Source organism: Drosophila mauritiana, chromosome 2R, assembly GCF_004382145.1.
Source record: "Drosophila mauritiana strain mau12 chromosome 2R, ASM438214v1, whole genome shotgun sequence".
NCBI lineage: Eukaryota > Metazoa > Arthropoda > Insecta > Diptera > Drosophilidae > Drosophila > Drosophila mauritiana.
Genome location: NC_046668.1, coordinates 4,856,000 through 4,878,165, shown reverse-complemented (window position 1 = coordinate 4,878,165; position 22,166 = coordinate 4,856,000). Strand labels below are relative to the sequence as shown.

At 42.4% G+C, this 22,166-nt stretch overlaps 1 protein-coding gene across 3 annotated transcripts in view; it reads left to right on the top strand.

The window, feature by feature from the left end:
- The window catches only part of LOC117137303 (ecdysone receptor), a 59,645-nt gene that overhangs the window by 28,001 nt on the left and 9,478 nt on the right, over positions 1–22,166 (top strand). The window contains exon 2 of one of the 3 annotated variants that reach the window (XM_033298680.1): positions 5,304–6,265. The exons of the other annotated variants lie outside the window; for them this stretch is intronic. Coding sequence (XP_033154571.1) covers positions 5,593–6,265 — 673 coding nt within the window. The 5' untranslated portion in view covers positions 5,304–5,592. The remainder of the gene's footprint in view (positions 1–5,303; positions 6,266–22,166) is intronic. 3 annotated transcript variants of the gene reach the window in all.

Here is a 22,166-nt window from a genome sequence, read left to right as displayed (position 1 = left end):
TGATGGGTGCAGACCAGTGGGTCACGAGACAGAGCACCACTCCGTTCTTCATCCCTTGGATGGAAATGGGGAACGGGATGGCAGAAATGGCAAACAGGTGCCATTGTATGTGCTCTTGTATCAATTGCACTGAGTGCCTTATCTTGTCAGCCTTTTCTAGATGGTTTTCCTTCCCGTTCGGTCTGGCTGGACCGAATGTGTGTACATATGTGCGCGGTTAAGAGTAGCCTGCCATAAAGCAATTGAGCTCGGAATGAGTTGTGCCTTCTCCCCGACGCTCTCGTGGACTTTCACAGACCAGCAACAAAGTCGAGCTGCCAACACTTTCGCAGACAATCGCCAATGACGGAGAGTTTCCATGACTTTCCACAGTTTTCCAAGTAGACAAAACAATTTTATTGTTGTTGTAGATTAGCCGAGCAACGCGAAAATGTACACAGTTGTAATATAAAGCAAGGTTTAAGTCTTGAAAAACTTGTTCAGATTTTGTAGGGGCAAGCGGATTGTGGCGTCGTCATTCTTAGCATTGATTTTTCCCTATAACTAATAAACTCAATGACTTATGCCCAAAAATTACACAAAGAAATACATTTTTTTGTTAGTTGTTTTCGGTATCTTTCCCGAAAATAGCGTCTGCTCAATGCAAATCAATTATTTTCATAAAAACAATGACTTATCCAGTTCGGTTAGTGAGGATTATTATTTCCTAAGCGGCAACCATGAGTCTTGAATCTGGTTTGACACAGTGCGCTGTCATTTCATATTGGGTTTAATGTGTGTTCTTCGCTGTCGAAAAGGTCAAACCATTAGTGTTATTGATTAGAAATGCAAATCGTAGACGCCGCGGAATGGAAGAGAGACACCAACTAACCGGAAAAGGAAATGATTCAAGCGCATTTTTAAAGCAATAACCAGTTTTACTAAACTTTGGACCAGCTGTGACGCGTCGTAGGGTTTTTCCTCTTGCCGCCTATAATTTAATCTTATATGTTTTTTAGTTTCTTGATGCTTCAAGGCTATTAAGCCGCATTTTTCTTAAGGATATACAAAGTTTCATATATTATTTATTATATATTCAATTATTTCCTGTTCTATTGGTTGAAACGCGTGCCCTGTTGCTGTTAAGTGCTCTCAATAAGCCGAAAACGGTCTATCGCGAAATGCTATAAATCTTTTTCGGCCAAAGCATTAAAAAGTTTCTATAGCTTTTATTGCTAATTGATTTTGTGTGCAAAGACTTTGGTCGGCAGAATTGAAAAGAACATGTGCATTATTAAAAGGAGACTCTGGGATATCTAGCTCCGTCAACAGATCTGCTTGGGAAACGCAGCAGCTGAAGGAATACAGAGCTGAAGAAGCTTTTAATGAAAATGTAGGTTCCATGTTATAGCCAACTAATTGAAATCGACAAATGTTCTAATTATTGCTAACGGAAGCCATAGAATTTCATAATCTGTTAGAGCTAACAAAACTTTATTAAAATCCTATGGTGCAAGTTGTGTTCTCAAAACTTACCGCACTGATTCCGACTGAAGCGAATTCCACCAGCTTACTTTGGATTTGTCTTAAGCCAAATATTGGATATGTGTCAATTGACTGGCACCATTTTTCATGTTTAAGCAAATCAGCAAACTTTTAAAAAGTCACCAACAAAATAAAGAAACGCAGCCAACTGAGTTCGCGGAATGAAACGCTCAACCTGTTTTTGGTTAAATTTATTATTGTGTTGGGGCCGGTAGTGGGAGAAAGACAGAGATATGGAAAGAAACAACCGTTAAGTTTGCAGTCCCATGTATATTTTCTCGATAGTTATTCTGATTTGTTTGTTAAGACCTCAATCGCATTGCTTGGTTTTTATTTTGATTTGGTTAATGTGGTCTTCAACAACTAAGGCAATGATCCTGAAATTAATAATATAAAATATTTCGCGACTTTATTATGATTTATATTGTTCACACGTAAAAACATCGGAATTTCGGGAATTGGAACTCCAGGCATACTGCAACGCCTTTTTAGTTTTAAGATCACATTTATTTGCTAATTTATATAAAATATTGTTTAATTTATGTTAATATTGTTATTGCCGTCATTGCTAGCATGTAAATTTGGTTAGTTAAATATCAGGTATCTGATAGTTGAGGCACTCGATTCACTCCTTTTGGTTTTTATCTACGAAAACGTAGTCTTCGCCATTTGGATAGCTTCAGGCCTACTATCACTTGGCTCTCTTTTTATCTAGAGAGAAGTTTGTGGGAATGTATCGCATATGTTTGCTCCTTCCACTTGTTCTCTACCAGAGATTCAAAAGGGGGAAGGGTGAGATATTTTCCGTCTGAATCAGCAAATGGAAATCACGCGGCGATGGTTTTACGTGCAGGAAAATAACAGCAGGAAATTAAAAGGATCCGCTCGCAGAAGTAGTCGTTCCTCATTTGCTTGTGTGAGTGCGCTGATGTGGATTTGTGTTGGTGGGCCTATTATTGTATTCCTACTGGACAACCCGGGAACGGATGTTTAATTGTTTTCGCCCTGCCAGAGCAGGAGGCACTACCACAAGCTTGTTTGACCACCACCCATTGATTTCAGTAGCGTGTACAACAATTGTTAATAAAGTTTGGATAAGGAAGGGACGTGAAGTAGGGGAGGGTGTGTGGTGGGGGGTACTCCTAACCGTCGGGCTTCGCGTGCCAGTCATTGACATACTTTTGCAGAGGAAACGTTCCTGCAGGTTATCCCAACAATAATCAGGGGTCAGTCAGGTTTTTGGGGTTAATGGGTTGAGCTAGGAATCAATGGAATTTTTAGAAAGAATTCCTTGCCTTCGATTCAAGCAAATGGGTAGTTGTAAACTTACGGTTTTCAAATAAATTCACGATATGGTGCGAACAACTTCCTTCATGATCTCCAACAAAGTATCTTGCCTGAAAGATACCTATTTAATTTATTAAGATGCAACTTCCAGCAATTTGCATAACTATTTTCGAGTTAATTGACCGCAGACCCAATTCAGATATTATCAGAGCTCTGTTGGCACCAATACATTAACGTAAGGGGAACCTGTTGGCTACTGAAGTTCCCATTACTCTGAACTTTTTACTTTTACGATTCTATAAATAGAGGTGTACGCGCTACCTTCCTCACCGTTTTCTGGCTCACCATTCCTCAAATCCATCACTCGAGGCGTAACGAATTTTTCAGCTGGCAGAATTTTCCGTTCTGTTTGGTTCGTATTACTAAAATACGAACAGCGAGCTGGAGAAGCGTAAAGCTATCTGAGTCTGCGCGTTTGGCTTTTCGACGTCGTTTGTACTTCAACCTGAACTCCAGAGGCAGAACACAAAACAGGGATAACCCCAGAAAAGTAAAGTGGGCAAAAGTAAAGTGGCAACGCAACAGAGAACATCAACAAAACCCAACGAGACAACAAAAATGCCATAAATGTCGCGTACGCATGTGTATCGCAGCGCATCCCGCTCATATACACCCGACATACATACATACATACATACGTACATTTATAATATGTGTAGTATATTCCGAATGCGATAAATACGCGTTCCGTCTCTGCTTCTTCCGATGTTTTCAGAAATATTTTTGTAGACAACAAAGCGAAAACGGCAAAGAACAACCTGTTTGCATTGTTTTTGTGTTGCTGCTCGACGAATTCTGCCGGCAGCGACGTTGGCAGCGAGGGCGACAGGTTTTTTTCCTTAATGCGGGCCAAAATCTCGGCTCAGTGCCCCGCCCTCCCCCTTCAAGCGAGCGAGCTTAGACTAGTCTTCCCTTTTCTTTTCATTTCTTTTCCTTTTATTCTGACTGCTTCTTCGCGATTCATCTTGTTCTTCATTTCGCGCTCGATCGAGATTCTTTTCGATTTTTCTAAGCTTTCGCCTTGTCTCGCTTGCTCTTTGGCGCATGAGTACGGCTTAAAACCAGTTTTAGTGCCTTATAACACAAAGAGACGAAAAGTTACAGACTTTTGCTTTGCTTTTATTATCGCCTGGCTCTTCCTCTTCCCTCGCGTTTTTGTTGTGCCGGTCTCTTAATGGTGGGTAGACCATAAAAGAATACGCTTGTGGAAGGAAACACACAGCTCGAAACTGTCGATATCCAGTATACGAAATAATGATTCACCTGTAAGTCGCAGAGTGAGTCAAACATGCTGTTTTGTCTGTACTGCAAAATCATTGAAATACAGAAGGTTCTCGTATTCGGTACTTTGGATAATCAGTATCTCAGTATCTCACAATGACCCGACTTGCTTAATAGGTTGACAATCGTTCATAATAAACTATGGGGTCTGTTGCATTAAATATTTATGCCAATTGTCTTCACTGGCGATTGACTTTCACTAATTAAGTGCCAGCAGTTACCGGCTTTCCAAAAGAAACAAATGTGGACGTGTATGTTCACGGCACTAATGAAGAGATTGCTCAAACAATAAATTGAACAATGTCAATTGGGAATCGTTAAATGTTCATTGATGACCAGAAATTAATGACAACGAATAATGTTTTAATATTGCAAATTTGAAAGAATATTTTGAGATGTAATGGGTTTTTCAATACTCATGCAAGTGGGAGTACAAGGGAAAAACCAATGTTGCAAAATGTATTCCATTAGCTTCCCTATTAACTGACTATGAGAAACAAGCGTTGGATTTTGTCAAAACAATTGTGATTTAACTTTAAGTTCATATGTACATTTCTTCACTCGTGGTGAGCGACATTGAAAGGTTGGGAAGCTAAAAAAGAAGTTAAAAAAGTGATAGACAAGAAAAAATAAGCGAGTTCTAAAATCAGTCGAAATTGTAGATTGCGAATCAAGATGCCCATTAATTTTGGAGACCATTAAGATTCGCTATGACAATAAATCGCAACTTGTATTAAAAAAAAAAGATTAATTGTTTATAAAATCTATTCCGCTGTCGGTCCAACTATAAATTCGGTTGGAGTTAGCTTATCAAACGCTTGCAATCTCTAAAATAGAGTTCTCGCTAAAAGAACTGGAGATTTGCCGGTAAGATACTGGGGCACGGGTTTATCTATTCAAGAATTACGTATTCCTTTTCGCTGGGTAAGCTCTCTTCTCTCCGGGCGTAGCTTCAGACCAGCGCCGTGTTCAAGGTAGTGCGAAAATTTGCAATTAAATGAAATGAAAATTTCATGAGTTTGCCCCCGCCCAGGTGCGTTGAACCGTTCGTTTTTCAGTGTGACCACAAAATGTTGAAATCAAGCCTAGAACTGGTTTCTCTGGGGCACTTTCGAGTCATCTTTTTGGGTTGTACCCGCTCTTTTTTACAGCTCTGATTGTTTCCCACACTAAATGAGCAGGGATTCGGGCGAAAATGTATTTTGAACGCAAGCAAGTGCGCAAAAAATACTAGCTCCACCACGAAATTCCACAAAACACCGCCAGAAGTGAGCAGAACCTCGGGCCGCACTACCGAGCTTCGCACTGCAACAGAGGATCTTACCAGGAGATAGCTCTTCTCCACATATTGACCAACTGCCAGGGACAAGCTCCTTGTCCCCAGCCGACGCTAAGTGAACGGAAAACGGCCACAAAACGGCGACTATCGGCTGCCAGAGGATGAAGCGGCGCTGGTCGAACAACGGCGGCTTCATGCGCCTACCGGAGGAGTCGTCCTCGGAGGTCACGTCCTCCTCGAACGGGCTCGTCCTGCCCTCGGGGGTGAACATGTCGCCCTCGTCGCTGGACTCGCACGACTATTGCGATCAGGACCTTTGGCTCTGCGGCAATGAGTCCGGTTCGTTCGGCGGCTCCAACGGCCATGGCCTAAATCAGCAGCAGCAGAGCGTCATCACGCTGGCCATGCACGGGTGCTCCAGCACTCTGCCCGCGCAGACAACCATCATTCCGATCAACGGCAACGCGAATGGGAATGGAGGCTCCACCAATGGCCAATATGTGCCGGGTGCCACCAATCTGGGAGCGTTGGCCAACGGGATGCTCAATGGGGGCCTCAATGGAATGCAGCAACAGATTCAGAATGGCCACGGCCTCATCAACTCCACAACGCCCTCCACGCCGACCACCCCGCTCCACCTTCAGCAGAACCTGGGGGGCGGGGGCGGTATCGGGGGAATGGGTATTCTTCACCACGCGAATGGCAACCCAAATGGCCTTATCGGAGTTGTGGGAGGCGGCGGCGGAGTAGGTCTTGGAGTGGGCGGAGGCGGAGTGGGAGGCCTGGGAATGCAGCACACACCCCGAAGCGATTCGGTGAATTCTATATCTTCAGGTAAGATCTATGTACTGTATAGACAAAGCCAGTTAACTTGCATTAGATTCAAAGTTGTGAAATGGGTTTCCTCAAGTTCGTTTCCTCACAACATACCCACTTCCTAAAATAATGACCTTGCAAAATCCAAACCCAAATGTTACGATTCCAAGTTTACTTTAAAAAAGAGATGCTCGTTAGCTCTCTCCCGTTTTTGGTATTTTGGTATCAGCATCTCTGGTGCACGACTAATTATATTCCATTGTGCGAGCACACTTTATGGTGCCCATTTAATGGTTCTTCGCTCGGTTCCCCCGGATCATCAGAGCTCGTTCGCTGCAGAGTGCAATAAACACGCACACAGGCAGCCAGCATTGTTGTTCGGCACACTATCAGCAGCGTCGTGGACGAGTGCATGCCATGTAGACGCTGCACCGGGCCATGTGCAGTCATAAGGGCGGTTTGGTGCCCTTCCGAGGCTGCTGCTGCTGATGCAACGCTCGTTGCTGAGCTCGAACCTACCTCAAGTCGTTCTATATTTAGGGCCTCCCCGCAGCGTGCAGCCGGAAAAGGGAGAGCTGAAGGAATGCTGCTTCTTTGCTTGAGTTGTGTTGCGATGTGTTCTTCGGCTCTCGACTCTTCGCTTCCTGTTTGTGTTGCAACTGCAATTGTTGAGCAGGGCTGCGGTGACGTCATCTCGAGCGATTCGTGCTCGCCTTTGGTCGTTGCCGTGGCACTGACCTCGTGCCAAATGGGGAAACCAGGTCAGGTCAGGAGCAGAAACAGAGACAGAAACAGCCACAGCGACGGCAGGACAGCATTTGCATTTGACCCAATTTGAATGAGGACGCGAGCGGGAGTTCAAGGCCAATATCTGCAATCGAGGCGTCTTTGCTGGCGCCTGGGTCATGGGCTTGTTTTTGTCTCTGCACCGGACAGGGTCTACAGGCGAGTGGGGCAGGTCAAGGCTGGTCTGGGCTCCTTAGTAGTAGTTTGTGTGTCTAAGTCTATGCGGCACGAATCGAGTGAGTGCAAAGTGCACTCGAATAATTAATAATAATAATAATATAATATAATAATAATATTGAAATACAGTAAAAATATCATTATTCATTAAAGGTTAAAGTTTAAATCTATGAATTCTGAAGTAGAAGTAAGCAGTGTTATTCACATCAAAATCTTCAACGCCATTAAATTTATAATTCTGCAAAGTATTAATACAACAATGTTATCCGAATGAATTACTATGCAAACAAGATAACAGACTGTCCCAGATCTCAATTGTGGGAAATGCAAATATTAAGTGATTTTCTCTCAGTCTCTGATCATATCGCATTTCAAAGCAGTGTTGCACACAATTCAAGGAAAGTGTAGCTCAAAAACCGGATATTTCTCCCTACGTCGGTGACTAAGGGAGCTTTGTAGTGCAATCCGCCCGATTTCTTCGAGTTCGATTCGCCCGAAAATTCAAACTGGGTCACAACTGCAACTGGGACAGGGACCCAGAAAGACGCCAAGTAAACCGCAAGGACATTGACGTCAGCCCTGTCCCTCTCGCGCAGCGTGCTGTCCCGCTCCGTCGAACGTGATGTACAGAGCAAAAGCTCAAGTACATGACCTTGCCCCCTGAAAAAGTGGTATTGTTGCTGCAGCAGCAAATCTCGGGTGCGTGTCTGTGCACAACTGCTGCTCGCATCGCCTCCATGCCGTCCAGCTCATTCGAATTTCTTTTGTCAAGCCCACAGGGGTGGCTCGAAATTCGCACTGTCTATGACATATGTACATAATTGGTTCAAAGCGAGTCCCGATGCTCAAGGACGACCGCATATGAAGTTGAATAGCGGACCTACAATGGCAAATAATTTAAGCGAAATACCAGTGCTGGCGAACGATAACGCTCGTTGACAAGTTTTTCTTATTTGTATTGTTTTTGCTTTTTATTTTAACTTGCACTCGCGCACACCGATGCAATTACCGCAAGTACCGATGTACATATGTACGTACGTACGAATGTTGGTGTGTGTTCGCATGACGAAAAAATTGAGGTCAATGATTTTGTGCCGCCATTTCACGGTGTTGTTGCAGTTGCTGTTGTTGCTGCTGGTGCTGCTGTCAGCAATCGACAATCGCGATCAGGCGAACACGAACCACTTCGTGAAGCGCCGAAGCGGAGCGCCAAGAACCCGAACTCTCACCGCCACTCTCTCTCTCTCGTTCACTTGCAATTGCCATCGCTCTTCGCCCAACTCCCACTCCCACCCACCAGTCCCTCCTGCAGTCAGATACATATGCATGTATTTATGTACATACATTGTGTCCACAGTTGCTGTAAACGAGATGTTGGCTTTTGCTGCGACAGGCTATTTGTTTCGTTTGTTTGTAGTTGCAGTGCGAGAATGTCGCCTGACATTGATAAGTCCCTCTGACAGTCGCTTGACTTTGACTTCTGGCCATGTTTATTTTAATTGGGGATACTAATTAGCAGACTTCGGGACTTCTAGTACGAATTGTTGCTCGAAATGTATTAATACACATGTTTGTACATATGTACATGAATGCACAATAAGGTGATTATTCATTTCTGTAACTCGCAACTACGTGATTCATATTCTAAAGATTCAAAAGCCACATGGTTAGTTAGCAAATGCACATTACGTCATTACTCAGTATCTTAAAAGTACCTGTAGGCAAAGAAAGAGGGAAGCGGTGATTGAGTGCAATAAAGCACAGAACTCCCCCTCTCTCTCTCGCTCGCAATGCAGCTCTAGGCGAACACGTTTTTATAGGTTAATGACACAACAGCCTGCAGCTGTGACTAAAAGCAAGTCAACGCCACTAGAAATGCTGTATTGTCCGCACAATTTTAAATTCGATTGAAGCGAGATACGATTAGTAGCAGCAGCGAGAGCTAAAAACTATGCGATGCTATGTCTGATGTGAAAGTAAAATTGGAATTTAAATGTTCTATATCTTCAAAACTGGGGAGATAGCCATAGATTGCGTTTATCAGATCTGTTAAGGAATTAAAACAAATTCTCGTTCGACCAAAACAAAGATTTCAAAGATTTTTAGCTCACAAGAAAGTTACTGCCTCAGAATTTTGAAGAATTCATGCCCGAAACAGTACTAGAAATGGTGATCCGCGGAATTTTCGCTCTGCCCCACTGTGCCCCCAAAAATATTATATGTAAATAATTATAATAGAAAGACCGAACTATGTCAGTAGTGTGTATGCACAAATGTTGCCCAAAATAAAGCGAAAAAAATTGTGAAATATTTTCGTATAAAAATACTCACACCCGACCGAGTCTGTTTCTATTCTTGATTAGAAACAAAAAGTGAAAAGAGAGTGGAGCAGAGAGAGAGACAGTGAGAGAGAGTGCAGACAAATGGAAGAAAAAAACAAAACGCAGAGAAAAAAATTACCAAATATTCCGAGAATACTCGGCATTAAGCAATCGTCAACTGACTGGGCCGAGGGGAGAGATCGCCTTGGAACAGAGCTACTTTTCCCGCAACTAGGGACTCCAATGCCGACCAACTAACACACTGGCCAGCCCTGGTCTGCAGCCATCTCTATCTCGCCGCCGTCCAATTAGTGCAGCATTCTTAAAGCGGCCGAGGCAACTTTCTTCTACTCCCCAAACGAGTTTCAGCCACGCACCAACACACCAACACACCAACACCAACAACCAGCAACAACATGACGGAATGGGAATTCTGCTTCTTAACTTTCTTCTTCACTTCGAGCTTCTATAAAAGCATTAAGTTGTTGTCTCACTTTCTTTCTGCCCATCTCGCTCTTTGGACGGGTGAAAGTAGTTGTTGCTCGCAGCTGAGCCATGATTTTCCACTTTTCCCTTGCCTCTTTTTTCCATTTTCATTGGCATGTTCAGCTGCACCGCGGCAGAACGGGATGGCTCCACGACGAGAGGGAGATGCCTGATGGTTTCATGAAAACAACATTTTTGATTTATGCGCCGCTGATTGCTGGCAATTTTCCCTCTCTCTCTCTTCCCCTCCCCCCGCACTGCTGCACCAGCAGCATAATCATTTCTGCATAAATTATTCATTGTTTGCTGCCCGTCTGTCGATAGTGAACTTGAAATCAGCTGGCGGCCAGCATCTGGAGGAAAGTGCAAATTGGAAGCGGCGAAAGGCTCGTGGAAATCATACATACATATGTACATACATTCATATGTACATACATATAGGCAGAGAAATCGCAGATGCAGCTCTGATTTTCGATCTAATCAAACTAGACTTTGGCGATCTACTCTGTCGTGCAAAGTCGCATCAGTTCTCAATTTTTTACTGATTTTTTCTCTAAAAGATCGGAATGGTACATTTGTTTAGACTTAATGCATAATTGACTCTATGACATTGACACCATTCCGAGCTCAATTACCTGCGCGCAAAATAAAAATATTTATATATATAAATTTATGTACATCCGTAATAAAATATTCAGTTTAATAATTATCTTAATGTTTGCTTCTAATTATCCCCTGCAAATCATAAAAATTGTTTGCTGTGTGTCAATTCGAAAATTGTGATTAATTATTTATATCCCTTTTTTATTATTTTTTTTTTTTGCTATCACACCCTTTTGATGAGTTCATTAAAATAATTTTGGAACATAATTTGCCTTGTTTGGCGAAAATGAGGTGGATTTCCATACTAAGTGGAGAGTATTACGTGTGTTCAACCCTTGACCCCACGCTTCGTCGATGGGTCGTCACGCAATGTTTGACAGCTAAAAAATTGAATGCACGAATATGAACTACCTCTTACTCGCGACACCCACTTTTCTATTTTTAGTTTAGACTTAAACGACTTATCTTCATTGACTAACCGAACATTTTCATACTCTCTTTACAGGTATGTGTAGACTTTGCGGAAAACCACGAACAGGCCTCTTATCTAAGCTTTTCTGATTACGAACGCCGAGCGTCAGCGAGTAAGACCAAGCAAGTGGGGAGAAATGTGGAGGTGGCTGGGGCGGATGGGCGGATGGGGGCGGGGCGTCTGATAGTGCGTGCCGGAAAGTAGGTCAGCTAGCTCGCCACGACAACAGCCGGCTGTATGTAGATTCCCACTCAGCATGGGGCGCCCACGCTCCAAAACGGCGTAGCCGAGATGCAATCACAACACCTAGGGAAATGCTGGAAAGACTTTTGTGCAGAAGAATTTAATTTCCCCGCCAACCCCGCTCCCCTTTGCCCAATCAATCGGCTGGGCAAATGAGAGTCGCTTCTGGTGGCAATTTCAATTGAAGATGCTCGCGGAGTACGGTTTCACAATCAATTAGGGAAGTTATTTCCCTCCCATTTGAGCAAACGCAATCGCCACGGACTGTATTGTATTACTCGAACAGGCATACATACAATGACCTGAAAACTTGAATACGGGTTGTTCATAGTGTGTGTGTTCGTAACCCTACGGTTCTTAGCCCTACTACAAGCAGTCTAACTTACCCGTAGTGCAAGCCAAACTATCACTATCTATACACTTGACTTACATAGGTCATGTGCCTTTCAGTTGTTGTATCTAAAATTTTGAATGTTGATAGGTCAAAAGTCATGTACATTAAGTTAAATTCAAGCATCATCAGCATTCAATAGGTTTTAAATCAACGATGAGTGTCTCAAATCGTATTTTTGATCAACCACATTTGGGCATCCATCCTGATGCGTGCAGAGTCCTGTGCAGATACTATTTCAACCAAACACAACAAGAACCAGAACCAGATCGGTCACTTATCGTCACTAACTATTTTCTGGGCCGGAGCACCACTTGTGGCAGCCCCAAAAAAGCGGTCTCCAATCGCCGGCTGAGCAGCAAGAGCTACAATCATACTCCTGCGCGGGTGTGGAATATCTGTATCTCAAAAGTAGGGCAGCATTCGGCGCACAGTGAGTGTAACCCAAATTGGAAACGCACACGCACTTCTGGGGCGCACCGCGTGCTCGTCTGAAGCGGGACGGCAGGCGGCTGTGCGAGCGAGAGGGCAGTCGCCGGTGATTGTAGCGTTAGGCGTCATCTTTCACTCTTTCGTAATGGCCAAAAGGTGATTGGGCGATTTGGCTCGCACAGAACGCACGCACCTTGGTAAAAATGAATCGTTTTCGTAATTTTTTCGAAAATAAAACTCTATATGGGAATGGCTAGCGCTGCTTTCTGTCTCTCTCTTTCCAAATGTACTTATCTTTAAAAGCTGAATATAAACAAAGAGGTTGACATTTGACGACCTGTTGTGCTAGAAACCAGTTAGCAGCCGTTATCGAAGCATAGTTTTATTTGATTTCTCATTATTTAAATGCTAAATTAAGTAATGCATTTATTGTTAGAGCCGTAAATAGTAGTAGGTAATTCCTTAAAGTATCCTTATCGTATCTTACTTTAGAAGATATGCGTATCTTGGCCTATACACTCGGCTCTGGCATTTGGATATGCAAATGGGCAGTGAAAACTAGCCAACTACCACTTTATGATAGGGCTTTGAACAGCCAACCGGCACTTCCTATAAGCCAAACGTGTTTTCCTTTGTTCAGAGCTATTTAGCCTTCACACTTGGCCAAAGAGTTCGTGAACTGTTCGTCGGCTGTTGTGTTCACTTTTAACGATTTCGGCTAATTCGCAGTCGGCGCTGCTGGTTACTTTTATTCGACTCATAGCTCTGGGTTCAAGTTCAGGGTCTCCGGGGCTACTAAAACTGCAGGCTGAGAAGTGCGGAAGTCCCAGCCATAATTATTTTAATTAGTCGCAGGCACTAAACACCAAGCTAGCTAGCTAGCTAGTTCGTTCAACTTGGGGACAGGGCAGGGTACGCTTCGAGTTGTCCAGCGGCTTGTAATTGAGGTTGATGCGTTATTTGCGTGCTGCAAATCAATATCTTTTTCCCAATACACTTTTTCGGGTCCCTCTAACAGGGTCGGCCCCGTGAAAATGCGAGGGGGGAGCGGTAGAGGTGACTGTCAACTTTCGCCCACTTTGTTTGCTTCTTTTCCTCAGCGGTGTGTGTGTGTGTGTGTGCTTGGGTCTATTTTTCGGGCGTTGGTGATAACACAGTGCCCCACAATCGTTCAGTTCAAATTGGGGTTAGTGCCTGTGTGTTGGTGGATCGAGAGTGTGTGTGTGCCCCTATGCGTGTTGGTGTGAGGCACTTTGTAGATACCAGCACTGGCTGATAATGCACATTTGTGCTATTTATTTTGCCATAAAAACACTGCTCTTTTTCTTGTTCCTAATATAAACAAAATACAGTACGCTCCGCGGCTGGATCGTTCCCCGTGTTTTCTTCGGCTCCATCAGCCTGATAAGATAAGGCGACTAGGAGAGGACGGGTAGTAGGAAATAGGCGAAAATACGTAGACTGGAACGCAGATTGCCACAGCGGCACGTAAAGTGCACACTAAAAATTCCAAGGAAGCAAGTGAAAGCGAAAATATCAGTTGGAGTTTCTACTACCCACAAGTGGGTTCAGCGGAAGGACAATTAGTAGTAGTAGTATGTCGAAGATTTAGTAAACATTTAACATTTTGTGCAGGTAATAAATGTGTGATAACGCACGCAAAATGAAATGATTTCTAGGACAGCCACATTTGTGTTTGAAAAATTATTCATTATTACGAAATGGCCAAGCTGACCGTTTCTGAACTTTTTTAATATTTTGAAAACTGAATAAAAATCGGTCAACAATTAGCCCAATTATTCGCATTATTTTGTTTCGCTCATTATTCATTTCTGTGCTAAAATTTTTGTTTGTTCAATTTAAACAATAAATTCGTGCCGTTGTCGGGGCTTAACCTTGTAACATTTTACTTTATTTTTTTTTTAAATTTTTTTAGACAAATAAGTGCGTGCTTATTTAACATTTCATTTTTTATGTGTACACATTTTGCGGCTTTACTTGTATTTGTTTAGCCGTTTCTTGTTTTTGTTTTTTTTTTTGTTGTTGCAAAAACCTTCAAAAATCAAACAGCTATAGCTCGGCAAAAAAAAAAAAAAAAAAAAAAAACAGCAGCACGAGCAACACCCACCTTAGCCTAGACAATCGATGGAATCAAAGAAATTTGTAACTCGAATCTCTCGGTTTGGACCTGGCTTACGGACGGAGCAGCCTTCAGTCTTGAGCCGCCAAATAATGCCTGCGGTTAGAGCTGACACAGTTTCAGGCACTTTTACTTGTGCGTATGTGGATACTTGGATACTTTGTTCATTTATGACGATAAACGCACTGGTGCCAAGTGAAGTGCGGTGGAGCAATTAAGAAACTACGGGGTAATTGCAATTGGCAACCACCACCCACGTCAAAAGTTGGTAGCTGCGTACTTTCTTTTTACTTTTTGCGCAGCGTTCGGCGTAGGACTTCTCCACTTTTTTTTTTTTTTGATTTAAATTGTTTGATATAAGAAAATATTGTTAAAATCACATGGTGATGCGTTTGCTTTAATTATTTTTGTATTAACCTATTAGACTTTAAACCCAGTATTAAGCTTGTTTGTTGTTGCTGTTACCAATTTAATAAGCCGCGAATTCGATGCTTTTGTTGCCGTGCTCACTTGCTGGTGAATATAAATCGAGTCCGCACGGTCAAGCAATTATTTTCGATTCGCACCGGCGAAAAAAGTGGCGAGCGTACTTGAATTAAACGCACACCGACTGGCAAAAATATACCAAAGTGGATATAACTATGTAACTATATATCGTGGTCAAGTAGAAGGCGAGAAAAGGGACATTACGTATATATATTTTATTGTGTTTTGCTGTTTGCGGCTTGGCGTTCATTACTGCAGTATTTTTTCCTTAGCCATGTAGTGATACAGCGAACAATTTCGAAGGGGAACGGGGAGGGATTTTTGGTGGGAAATAACAAACATTAAAACGTTGTGCGAAAACATCAGAGAGTATTAATCAAGACACGTGCTGATGACTTTGACGGCTCCAAGTGAGTCGGAGAGGACAATAGCTATAAATATCGCATTACCCAATTCACACTGTACAACACCCGAAGGTAAAGGTCAACTCTTGCAAATTTGCAATCGACAAAAACGGTTTAATTAAAACAAAGGGTTTCGGTTGCTCGTTCGAATGAATCTTGCGATTGAAAGTAGGATATTAATCAAGATTTCGTCTTGCACTGGACAAGGTCAGTGTTAGTCAGTTAGATTAACTTCATTCTTACTTGGTGGCCAAAATCTGAGGCTGCTCAATCATAATTGAGATGTGTGGAGTGAATTGAGCCTATCTTTAATTAAGCCAACATACAATTACGCGTTCTGTTCTGGCATTCCGATTTGAACCTCCCACTTGCACGCTCCTCTCACGAACACCCGTTTATTACGCATACGACAGGTATGACACCAGGCTCAGATACAAGAGAATCACTGGCGCGATCAGCTACCGAAGCAAGTTCTACTTTTGTAATTCCCATCAGGTTTTACACTCATTTTTGTTATTGTTATTCTGAGTGCTTTGGTAGTTGTGGCCGACAACAAAATCGTTAGAATTTTCGTTGGCCAAAACGGCCGATGACCCGCCCGACTCAAGGTTAAATGTTGAGGCGTAGTAAGGTAACAAAAACAAAAATAGAAACAGAAAACCAAAAAAAAAAACAAAAGACGCTTCACACTTTTGACTCGAAACGTGTGTGCTGGCAACAAAAAAAAAAAAAACAAAAATTCTAAATAATAATAATACAACTTCTGTGCGTGCTAGCCATCTCGCTCTCCCTCTATTTTGACTATTTGAAAAATTGTACTGTAGTATGGTTGGTGGGGTTACCAGCTCCCTGGTAAGATGGAGGTGGGCTCCTCGGAATAGTAGAATTTTTTACTTGGATCTTTTGGTTATTTTTGCTGCGTCAGCGCACACGCGATTTCTATTTGCCTTCGCTCTTTCGGTTGCTTCTTGTTCTTACTCTTGGCCATTCTGAATCTCTTGCCACTTTTGGCGGTTTTGTTAACTATTTTCGTGTGTAATAACGTGGTGGAAATGATTACGATGTTGATGATTATCTATCCATTCAATAACAAAGCGAAATTGTATTTCTGTTTACTTTGGAATGGTTTCTCCCCTCTCTTTAGACTTCCCCTGTTTTTTTGTTGATTCTAAGCCATGTGTGAGCCAAGCTTTTGTTTAGTTCTTTATTTCACCCTTTGTTTAATCAAATTATAATTTTGGAGTGTCTGTTTTTTTTCGTTGCTAAAATAACAATGATACAATCAAAAGTGATTTATTAAATTTTTTCACATTTTTTGTTCGTTCTGCTTTGCGGTGACCATTTTTTTGTGCCCTCTATAAGTGGGCAACATGCCCAGTTGAATAATGTATTTCTGAAATAATACATAACGTTCTAGGTGGCTATTTTTGAAAGTACACGAGTCAGAGATTTTGTCTTACATTCGATTTGGTTAGCAGAAGTTTGTTGCCTAACTCTTTTGATTAAAGTTTTGTGAATTTGAATAACAGTGTTTAATTTATACTTCTAACATTTCCACTTCAAATAATAAGCCCAATAACCGAAAATCTCCAAACCAATTTTAGATCACAATTCATCGCGCTCGATTCTCTAAAAAAAAGTAAAAAAAATATTTTATCGATTGGCCACCCACGTGTCGGCTATGCGGTACTTAATCTATTCGTAATATTTACTCACAAATGTGAAATGGTTTCACCGGCAATCCGATAGATCCGATAAGTGTATTAACAAATGTTTATCTTCCAAAAAATATCATTAAGCACTCGTTGGACTCGTTTGATATATGCATATAAAACATAGATATAATTATGATAAATTTGCCCGAAGTGAAGCCCTTTGACGACGAACAAGCTAGCCTTCGCGAGCTTTATCTCGATCCCAAACTTCCGAGCTCGCCGCAATTTCCGATCAGGATCAAGCCACCTGCCGTGGCATCCACCGGAACCGGGGCTCGTCGACGCATTTTGAATGAGCTGGCTGCCTTGCTGCCGCTGCTGCTTCTGGCAGTCGGACGAAGGGCCAAAAGGACGAGACCGGCAGCCGTCGCTTGACTAAATTTATTTCAATCCTGTAAGCACTAATTTTAAATTAGATTCCAATTGCTGACGTCCCGCCGTCGCATTCTGTGTTTTTTTCGGCCTCCAGAGCCCACAGTCCTCGATTTGGCAGCTGTTGCGGTCTCTCCATTGTGGCATCTGCCTTGCGTCGCTCCTCTACTTCTACTTTGGCCAAGACGGCGGCTTTGGCCAAGACTGCAGTCGGCAGCTTATGTGTCTTTTAAGTAGTTGGAAACGCTTTTTGATCCCTTTTTTGAGCCCTGGCGATTTTTATCGAATTTGAAAATTTAATTGGCAACACCAAATGCCCAGACAAAGGAGCGTAACAAGAGCGAGCAAATGCAAAACATTTGCTTGCAATTCAGGCTGTCGGGCTGCCTTATCTGCATCTTACTAATAATTGGCTTTCAGCCATAGAGAGTGTTTATCGGCTGCGCTTGGGATCACGCAACTCAATGTCAAAGTGGAACGCTGCCTTACTCATGCATAAGTTTAAGTATTATACATAAGTATTACGCATTCCAATGGAAAGTGCGGAAAATCCTTGTGAGCAACGGGTCAAAAATTAACAAACGTATCTTCTTCTCAGCCAAATCTCAAGTATCAAGCTAGGCATTTCCATTTGGTTAATTGTCAATCGATCTGGACTGTTCGCTTTGAACAACAAGGTGTCATAATATTTGGAATAATAGTGATTGACCCTTAAGGCAGCTGCATTGCTTCAAACCCAACTCGAAAACAACAAAATTCCACTCAAATGTGCACAGTTTTGTTATATGATCGCAGCACAGAATGAGATGTTTTGTTTGCTGTATGGCAACGAATGAACTCAAAGTTGTATGGTTATCTCAAATACAGAAGTATGACGCCAGGGGTATAGTAATTATGCGTTCTCCGCTTTAAGTTCTGAAGAGCTAATTAATTACGACCACACTTCGGGCGTGACAGACTCGGCTAAGTAATGGCCAAATTCCATGCAACTCATGACGAATAAACCCCCTTCCAAATCATAAAATGAGATACAGAGAACTGAGTAAGAGGCCAAGCGAAGCGCTTCAGCGACACATGTAAAATGTGACATCCACATGACCAGCGGTTCCAGCTCCAGAGGAGAGCAATCGGAAAGGATGTGGACCCTGCATTTATTTGACTTTCAATGCCGAGCTCACTCTGGAAACACAAACAGACAACAGCAGACATTCGCTTAAGTTTTAAAATTTGCAAACACACCCAAAAAACGAAAAAAGTTTTAACAAGAAAACGATTTTTGAGCTGGGTTGGGTTATATCGGTTCGGAATGCAATCTCAGTCAACTCTGAAATTGAATCACTCGCCAGTTTAGCAGCAACAAATCTCACGCGAATGCAAATTGTGCGTTAATGCAGCGGTGGTAGAACCATCCGGGCACTTTGACCCAATCTTAACTGAAGAAGTGGAAGTGGTCGCAAAAATGATAAAGAAAATAAAGCCCAGAAGTTTGGCAAATCCGAAAATATGCGCTGCCCAATAAATCAAATCCCTGGCTCTTTTGGCATTTATATGACTCCGATCTGAGCATCTATGTATATAATGTGTATATATTTATATATGTATCACATATGTATATAGACATGTGCATAAGAATGGGCTCTGCGGTCTTTTATACGTGTACTTTGCACCCCGAATGCAAAGTTTAAGCCATTAAAATGCGGACACGTGGTCGGAAGGGGAGAAAATACTCAGAGTCGAAAATGTTTGTTAAATGTTTGAAGTGGGGAGTGACAAATTGTTTTCTATACCCACTTATATCAATGGGTATTTTATTTATTGCACCTTATTCACCGGTGAACTTCAAAGTCTATTATTGAGTGTATTTCATTGAACTAACATTCTCAGTAATAATGGCTGTTTAATATTGCTATTTGATTTTAAAGTTATTCCCAAAACTAAATAATACATTTTTTCCTGTTGTGGAAATTGGATTTTGCAAGCAAAACAAAAAAGCACTGAAAAGAAATACGCAAGGAGAATTGAAATTCTACACGAGGAGCAGACACAGAAATGGTTGTTTCCTCACTTCATGTCGTTGGGGTTTCCCTCGCTGGCTAATTTTTAATTGGCTGTTTTATATTCGATATTAACTCTCACCTGCAATTTCTATGCAGACAGCATATTTAATGTGACCCGAAGAGCAAGAATACTTTCTCCTAGCCCAAAATGTGGTTAAAATTGTAAATTAATAAGTACTGATTATCGTTCATATTAAAAGGGTATGTGTTATTTCGGTGTTGCTACGAAAAAAATCACTTGGTTTCTGAATTTTTGTGTTTTAAGCTTTTTGCAATATTTACCCATCCTTCGTGCACAGCGGGCAGATTTTATTGCTGTTACTCTTTGGTCCGCCCGGTAAAATAATATATTCTGCAAATATATTACACACATACACATTGCGGCCGAGCAAAAGAGAGAAGAAATCAGATATTTCATTAATCATTTTGGCCAAAAAAGAGTCCGAAAATCCCACAATAGCCGAAGCATTGCCTTATTTTTCTTTCCGACTTGCTGTTTTGAAGAGCAGTGCCAAGTTCAATAGAACTCGTTTCGGTCGCAGTCCTAAGTCGAACTTAGCCAACATGACGGGCACTTTTGGGCGAAGTGGCCGGGGAGGGGGCCAAGTCGGAGGCTCAAGCCGCGATACTAGCGCGAAACTTGATTAAAAATTCAAGGCCATGTTGTGGCACAAACGAGCGTTTGGAGCGAAAGACCAGACCAGGTCGGAGCCCAACCAGATCTTAGGCCCCGAGCGGATCATGTGAGTCTGGAGTTGGTTTAGAAAGCGGCAGTGCAGCCTACTGCTGCTGCCGCTGCTGCTGGGGATGTGTATGTGGCTGTGTATCTGCAAGATACAGATACTCGTACGGGCCGCGATAGAGATTGCGATCGCAGTGCGCTCCGCTTGCCCACTGCTCTCGTTGCACTTGCCGATCCCACTTGGAGTCTGAAACTAGTTGCGGATTGCTGCCGCCGTCTGAAAGTGGTTTTCATTTCAGCCAGTGCGCCCATGCTAGCCGTTTTCCTCCTCTGGGTTTCCATTTTCAACCGATTCAATGGTGAATTGCTTGCAATTGTGTGCTTTGTTTCTGCAAGCTACATGTTTCTCTTTGCGTTTCCAACTGTCTTTGTGTTCGGACTTCTTCTTATTGTTTTTCCACGAGCTAATTGGGATTTTTTTAATTGTCGGCAGGTGGGTAAGCCGGCTGTAATGACAATTGGCCTAAAAGATCAAACCCAGCTCAACTGCGAGTTGTAAGTGCTTCGAAATCCAGTGCGATCACAGCCCCTACATTTTTGCGTTACTTAAACTAATACTACGCCCAGTCCATCAAATTGGTATTAATGAGGATATATTCGACCATCCGTTGGTAGAAACTTGTTTTATGCCACTTCTTGGGCCATTACACAGTCCTCTGCCCCCCCCTCCCGCAAAATTTGACAAAGTTCTATCAATTTTCTAACTCCCCTCTGGTACTTGCCAGCTTTAAACGGAGCTGTCTTCCAGAGCAATATAATGTCCGGTTATTTCGCCTTTTGCTGCTGCCAATGATGATGATGATGGTGCCTGGGCTGCCAGCGATGATCGCATGTTTATAATTAGTAGTAAAAACAATCTAGACGAACGCAACTTCAGAGTTCTCGCTCGCTCTGCGATGCTTTCGAGCTTTGCCTTGGGGTTCGGTTTCATTTACCTGGCCAAGAAAATCGCTTGGCTTGGACTGCGTCTCTTGCCCGTAATTAAAGTGGCCAGCGGAAGTGAACTGAGCTATGAAGCTCGGCTTGTTTGTGCAGCTTAGCCGCGGAAATGTAATGCGAGCAGCATGCACTAGGTCGACCCACCACCACCTAGCCATGTGTCGTGTGAGACCTTTGCTCATTTAAATATCTGTTTCTGTTCTTTGCTGGTAAATCAGGCAATTCTCTTCAAAAACAAACGAAATTTTCCCTTTCGCGACCAGGTAGGCCCACACAGTGAGCCATTTTTGTATCTCGCCTTACGTACTGCTGCTTGTGCGCCTATATAGAAATTATCTGTGACAAACGACTCCCACACTCGCAAATAGGTATTCACAGCTGCCTGCGCGCAATTTCTTTTTGAGAGCAAAAACATTTGACAGGCAAGCAGAAATCCTATGACTGACAAGTTGCCCCTTGACACACATTTTGTCATAGCAACGCCAAAAATAAAATTAATAAATTGTTTTCAATAAAAAACAGCCCAACAATTGGCACATAATTCGCTGGTATAAGCCGGACAACATGGCTGTTAAAAAAAAAATAATAATAATAAAACTATGATGCCGCCAGCGTCTCAAGCGAGGGATATAAAGATTGTTTAGAATGCTAACAGTGATTTTTTTTTTGGTTTTGTTTAAGTTGGGGTATCTGATAGTCTGATAGTCGAGCGTAATACACTGCTTTCTGTGTCCTAACTATCCTTTTTATTTAAATTTACATTAATCTATAAACCAAGACTATCGATTTTATCATACAGCCGTCAACATTACTTAATTTCACGTGACTCTACACAAGCCGAAAGTTCAATTCATAATCGCAGGAATTGTGCTTGCTTAAAATTCCAAATTCCTGGAAACGAATTTTGTAATATCGGGCGAATAACTTACCTCTTCCAACGCCACCGTTCCTCTTCCACTCGAGAGGCTTTTGTCGGTTCGTTTTACAACCAAAGGCGACTTTGTAATGTAATACGCCATACCCACACACACACACACGCTCAAACGAAAAATGTTTTTGCTGCACTCGACAAAAGAATTTCCCACAATGTCAAGTGCCAGAGAAATCGCGTATACGCACAGTTGGCAGCCGTAGGCAACGTTCAACGCAAAAT